Source organism: Chrysochloris asiatica, unplaced genomic scaffold (assembly GCF_000296735.1).
Source record: "Chrysochloris asiatica unplaced genomic scaffold, ChrAsi1.0 scaffold00079, whole genome shotgun sequence".
Lineage (NCBI taxonomy): Eukaryota > Metazoa > Chordata > Mammalia > Afrosoricida > Chrysochloridae > Chrysochloris > Chrysochloris asiatica.
In genome coordinates, this window is record NW_006408597.1 from 3965603 (window position 1) to 3972232 (window position 6630).

General features: G+C 44.4%; 1 protein-coding gene across 1 annotated transcript in view; it reads left to right on the top strand.

The window, feature by feature from the left end:
• Nucleotides 1-1096: 1096 nt before the first annotated feature.
• The window catches only part of HEATR4 (HEAT repeat containing 4), a 38536-nt gene continuing 33002 nt past the window's right edge, over nucleotides 1097-6630 (top strand). Inside the window, exons 1-2 of the mRNA XM_006865612.1 lie at nucleotides 1097-1983; nucleotides 3457-3647. Of these exons, the coding sequence (XP_006865674.1) occupies nucleotides 1097-1983; nucleotides 3457-3647 (1078 nt within the window). The remainder of the gene's footprint in view (nucleotides 1984-3456; nucleotides 3648-6630) is intronic.

Sequence of the window (6630 nt, forward strand, 5' to 3'; positions counted from 1 at the left end):
TTTGGTCCAGTACTTTATCCCACAGTGCCAAACCAGGACTCCACATAGGTATGTTCACCATGGAATGGTCAATCATTCAAAATCAAAAGGGCAACATTTTGAATGACTGACCTAAGAACAAAGTCGAGAAGGGATAAGAAAGTAGGTGGAATGGAAACAGGGACCACAGGGAAGAAGTGGGATAACTGTTGTTGCATGGAGGGGATTTCAATCATTGAAATAAAACAAAGTGTATGATTTGTTGAATGTAAAACTGATGATCTTCTCTGTAAAACTTCTCTGAATTCACAATAAAAAGTTAAAAGAAAGACTTCTTAGAGAAAATAGGAATTGAGCTGGGCCTGGCAAAATGGGTAGAATTTGTGTTGTATGTTGATTATGAAAGAAAGGCTCTATTATGAAGTGGGTACAGAAGGAACCGTCACTATACGGAGGAAGACTACTCAGAGGAGAGCTTAGAGACTCCCCTAACTCAAGCAGAGGTATATATCAGGACAAGGTCATAAACTGGGGTCATATTCATGAGATCATAACCCTGAATGTCTGAACTTTATGCTATACGTCTTTTGAACAGAGAAAAAACAATTGAGGAGAAATTGCAAATGTGGGATCCTATTGAAAAGCAGTCATTTCTCATAAGGAGACTAATTTCTGAGCTTTGGTGACAAGTGTGAGAATTGGAAGCAAAGGTCTGACACAAGGTACAAGGAATATTTAGAATGTTGTCACCATCTCTTCCTATTGTTCTTCTAATTCACATTGTTTCCCCTGCCCCAGACCCCACATCCACCTTCCAAGTTATCATCTTCCCGTATTAATTGTTGTTGTTGTTAAGTGCCTTTGAGTCAATTCCGACCCATAACAACCCTGTATAGGATTTCCAAGGAGCAGCTGTGAGCTTGAACCACTGACCTTGTGGTTGAAACCGACTTTGCAGTCCAGCACATTAGCCCACAGTGCCATGTATATGAGGTTACCAATGTCTGCTGCCCCCAAGCTCTCACCAGTTCCTCTCATTCCCTAACAGGTCCTGATCACACCTCCAGACCCTGCCTCTTAGCCTGCGGTGTGGAAGGAAGCATTTTCTGGGAACAATATGAGTAAGACCCCAAAGGGAAAGACCTTTATCTCCCACCGTATCCACCAGTCACTCCCCCCACGGCTGGGATGGGGCATGGTTTTCTGCTCCGTGAAAGCACAAAGCCAGGATGCGTGTGCCTCGGTGGCCAGTGTGCCTCCAGTCTTCAACTTTGGTCGGCGACACTGTGCACACCTCAAGAACCAGTATTTGAAAAAGGCTGCTGCAAACCTCACCTTCTCTCAGGAGGTGGTACAGCAGCGAGGACTGTCCAGCATTCCTTACAGCCAGTACAACTTTGACCACCTCTACAATGCAGACAGCATCATCCAGCCACCCAGGATCCGGAAGACTCAACCTGAAAAACCTGTCCGCGTCAAGTTCTTCGATTCCTCGGGTCCCTCAGCAGAGGTCACCTCCCAGGCTGTGAAGACAGAAAACATTGCCAATCTTAAAAAAAAGAAGGTGAAGAAATCAGAGTTAGCAAGTACAAACCAGGAAAAACCTCACCCTCACATCTGTCATTCCTGTAGGGAACCATCTCTGGTGGGTCTGCCACTTTGTCCAGATGTGGACCTTGGAGAGAGGGAAGCCTGGCTCCCGCCTCCTGAGAAGGAGGCCAGAGCCTGGGAGGCTCTCATGCTGCAAAGGCTGAACAAGCGCACAGCGCGGTGGATCATGAACAAGCGTCCTCTACGGCCCGGAGTACCCCCCAGCAAGTGGCAGAGCTTTCTGCATCAGCAGTATGACTGGAGCCATATTCGGGATGAGCTCACCTCCGCCAGTGACCTGGAACTCCTGGATAAGCTGGAGGCAGAAGAGGCAGCAGAATTGGAGGGTGAAAGTATCATTCCGTCCACGCAGGAGAAAGAGAAGCCAGAGTTGCTGCTTCCTGCTTACTACAGGTAGACGGACTCAGGCCTCAGGCCTGCCTTTCGGCATTCCTGGGTGGGTTCACCCTCCTGTCCTCTCCATCTCCCCCACCTGTTCTCTACTGCCAAAACCTGCTCTCTGAGGGATCTCCTTAACATTAAGGTTTCTCATCCTTAGCACTGTTGACATTCTAGGTTGGATAATTCCTTGAGGGGCTGCCCTGTGTATTGTCGAATGCTTAGTGGCATCCTTGGTTTCTATCTATTCGATGCTAGTAGTACCTTCAGATGCCTCTGTTGTTGTTGTTGTTGTTGTTGTTGTTGTTAAGTGCTGCCACCTGTAGAGAGTTTCTGAGGAACTGCTGGTGGATTTGAACCACCGAAGTCCCATGCTTACCCTACAGTGTCACAACAGGACTTAACTGACAAGTGTTTCCTGAGGGAATAAAATCTCCCAGTTAGGAACCACTTCCCCAGCAATTTAGCTATTCTGCTGATCCAGTTACTTCTAGGGGCTCCCAGAAATACATCCAGGGTGAGAGCAAGGCAGGCATAGTTATTGTTTTTATTGATAAGTGCCATCGAGTCATTTCCAACCCATAGCCACCCTGTATAGGTTTTCCGAGGAGCAGCTAGTAAGTTTGAACCTTGCAGTTCAAACCGACCTTGCAGTCCAGCACATTAGCCCACAGAGCCACACCAGGACTCAAAGGGAGACATAGAGACCTAGAAACCTAGAGATTCTGTGATTTGGTTCTGCCTATTTTTGAATAAGAAACCAATGTTCCATTGACTTCAAACCAACCAGTAGCATGGCTTTTTTCTCATTTGCTTTTTTCTTATTTGCAGCTAAATCTTACACAGCTATTGTGATCGCCTGATCCCTAAAACAAATTAAAAGTAGATGGAATTTGTGTTCCTGCTACTTAGCAGGTATTCTGTGACTATGAAAGGCATGGACCTATCCAAAGAAGACTGTCAACTGGGTGGGCAGACATTATTTAAGAGCACTTCAAAAAGTTTGTGGAAAATTTCCATTATCTTTTAAGTACATTTTTCCACAAACTTTTTGAAGCCCTTCATATAATGTGTATAACCACATATATAATTGATAAAGTGAAATCACAGAGGAGTTAGGGTACCTTCCCCAAGCACGTGTGACTTCTAAGGATGTTGTTTTTTGTTGTTAAGTGCCATCGAGTTGGTTCCAACTTATGGTGACCCGGTACAGGATTTCTGAGAGCGTGGCTACTCTCTCATTCTGCCTAATGGCTGCAAGGACACCATTAGAGGAAGTGGCTGTAGGTAGGCCTTCTGGCAGCTCCATATTCAACTGGCTTTGGCAGGCAAGGCCAATAACTAAGCATAGGTGTTCTTTGAGTAGTTATGTGTGTATGAGCTGAGCTTAACAAGAGAGATGAGTGAGCTGTGGATCTAATGAATATGTAAAGGGGGTGTTCATCTTTTACTTGTCCTCTCTTCTCCCCTTCTCTTACCCCTATCAAGATTGCCTGGTTACTTGCCACAAGAGCAGATAGGTGACATGGTGCTTGGCAACAATATGACTGCTGAGGATGTCAGTGGAAAAATGAGTAACTATGAGCCCCCATACCAGAACCATTTCCGACAGGTGAATCCCCGAGCTGGGAAGTTTGCCTACTCCACGGACAACGCCTTTGAACAAGAGATTTACTTTGGTAATATAACTGGGGACCCTGTGTTGCGGTGGGGGGAAGGGAGAGATAGGAACAGGGAGATGGAAGGTAGTTGAAGGATGGGCATGGTTGTGGGTTCCTGGTTGTCTTTAGATGCAACCTTCAGTGTTGATGAGGCCCTGGATAACCCAGATTTTCTTGGTAACAGTTCCTGGTTATCTGCACAGGGGTTGGGGACAGGGGGAAGGACAGTAGTATCTAGTGAAAAGAGAACTATTCCCCCTTTCTCTATCTTTCTATTTTACTAAGAAGGCTGGAATTGTAAAGTAGGCATCTTTTGATTTTGGAAACAATTGACATGTTCTCTACCCACTCTACCTACTCTCTGTCTACCCTTCTGTCTTCTGTCACCTGGAGATATTCCCCCACTGAGGTGATGTGTTGAAGAGGGTAATCATGGACTTTACACTCAGGTAGAGCTGGGTTTGAATTCTGGCTTAGCTACTTCCCAGTAACCTCCAGTATATAATCCATTGGAGCCCTATGTACCTGGTAAGTATCATGGAGAATGCATTTAGAGTAAAGAGTAAATGAGAAAGTATTTTAAATGATTCTTGACCAATGCCTGGCACACAGAAGGGGCTCAATAAATATGCACTCCTCCCTTGTTATCCTGAGCTTCCAGGACAACTTATCTAGGTCTGTATATTCCATGCTGTTTATTCTTCCCTGATGTCCTCTTGCTCTTGCTGCTATCAGCGGACGAGCTCTCAAAAGTGTTGAACAATATTGCAAACACATCCATGAATGTGGTGGAGCATGTTGTTGTTGTTAAGTGCTGTCAAGAAGGATTTCCAAAGAGCAGTTGGTGAGTTTGAACCACTAACCTTGTGGTTCACACACCAGAAGTCCATGGTGGAGGTTATGTGCCATGAAGTCGGTTTCGACTCATAGCGACCCTGCACAGGGTTTCTGAGGCTGTAAATCTTTCCAGGAGCAGAAAGCCTCATCTTTCTCCCACGGAATGACTGATAATTTTAAACTGCTGACCTTGAGGTTAGCAGCCCGACTTATAACCACTACGCTACCAGAGCTCCTTATGGTGGAACATACAGGGAACAAAATTATGAAAACTTCTTTATATTATCAAGCACCTTGAGGGAATCAATCAATTGCTGGGCCTAGGGGCTCAGGATCATAATCTCAAGGGACGTCATGGTCAACTGGCCTAATATACTCGACAAACACAATGTTCTACATACTACTTTGGTGAGTAATGACCGGGATCTTAAAAGCTCATGAGCAGCCATCTAAGATGCAAGTATTCGTCTTCCCCCCTGTGCAGAAGAAAGAAGAGTGATAAAAAAAATTGAAGCTGCTTGGAGTCAATCAGTCCAGTGGACTACCAGAACATGTGAAGGTCAGTCTCCATGATCCCCCTGAGATCAGAAGAACTAGATGGTGCCTGGCTACCACTACCAACTGTTCTAAAAGGATCACATTAGAAGGTCTTTGACAGAGGGCAGAAAATGTGGGAAAAGCTCAAAATTATTTTAAAAGACCTGACTTACTGGTCAGAAAGAAAGAGACTGGAGGAACCAGAGACGATGGCTCTTGGTCACCCTTAAGGTCTGGAACTGAACTCACCTTTGTGACTCAGTTTTCAGCCAAGCAGTAGATTGGTATATAGTGGGGATAACAATACTAGTGAGGTATGCACACCATGGAATGATCAACCATCCAAGATCAAAAGGACAGCATTTACCTAAGGACAAAATTGAGAAGGGTTGAGGAAGTAAATGGAATGGTAACAAGAATCACTGGGAGAAAGTGGGATAACTGATGTTACATGGAGCGGATTGCAATCATTGAAATGAAACAAAGCATATAATTTATTGAATGTAAAAATGATGATCTGGTGTAAACTGCTACAATTTGATGAACTTGAATTATACTTATGGATGTTGTTGTTGTTAAGTACTGTGGAGTCGGTTCCGACTCATAGTGACCGTGCACAGGATTCCGAGGCTGCAAATCTTTATGGGAGCAGAAAGCTTCATCTTTCTCCCACGGAACAGCTGGTAGTTTCGAACTGCCAATCCTGAGGTTAGCAGCCCAAATCATAACCACTACACTACCAGAGCTCCTTATTTATGGATATAGTAGCTCAAAATACCAACTGTGAGGGAAGGAGTCTTCACATCAAGGATCACTCCTATCTCCTCTGTATTCAGGGTTGAAAGGGATGGGCAACTTAGACATTGGCTACCTAAAATGGGTGTGTGGTGGGGGGGGGCAATAAAGGCAAGAAGTGACTGACTTACAAGTTTTCAAGAGGAAGTTTAGTTTCAGAGTGTGCAAAGGAAGGTAAAATCCCCACTGAATAGTTTTCATCTTGTCTAGATGGGTCTGGTGAAAGGAGATGGGGATAAGATTCTTAAGATTCAACTGTGAGTAACTGTTATCATGAATAATCGTGACTGTTACAAGTGTAAAGGTAGAAGTTTTATAACATATAGGGGGAGTAGGTAATCTTACAGTCCAGGAACAGAGGACCCTAGGACCATTAAGGGAGAAGAGCATGAGTGGAATATAGGACCCTATCCAGAGAAGCAACGGCAACCGGAAATGGAGGCAGAGATGAGGACTCTAGACTCATGGAAAGAGAAAGGCTGTGTGCTAGTGGCCAGGAAGCAGGCTTTCAGGATATGCCCTTTGGTTGTTTAAATGATTATACATTCTTGAGTATTTTTGTGTACATCACTAACTCCGAAAAAAAGAAACCAGAGGGAATAGAAGCAAATACTGTTGAATAACAATGCACAGAGGAGATTGTAATCATTGCAATGAAACAATGAGTGTAAAACCAATGCTCTCCCATCTCCAGAGATGGGAAATTCCCACTTGAAAGGACAAGCAGACCAACCTGGAGTGGCTAGAAGGACAGAAGATACTTCTTGAAAGAAAGACCTACAGGAAAAATATAAAACAACATAGGCAGACCAACTGTTACTACAAGAACAAG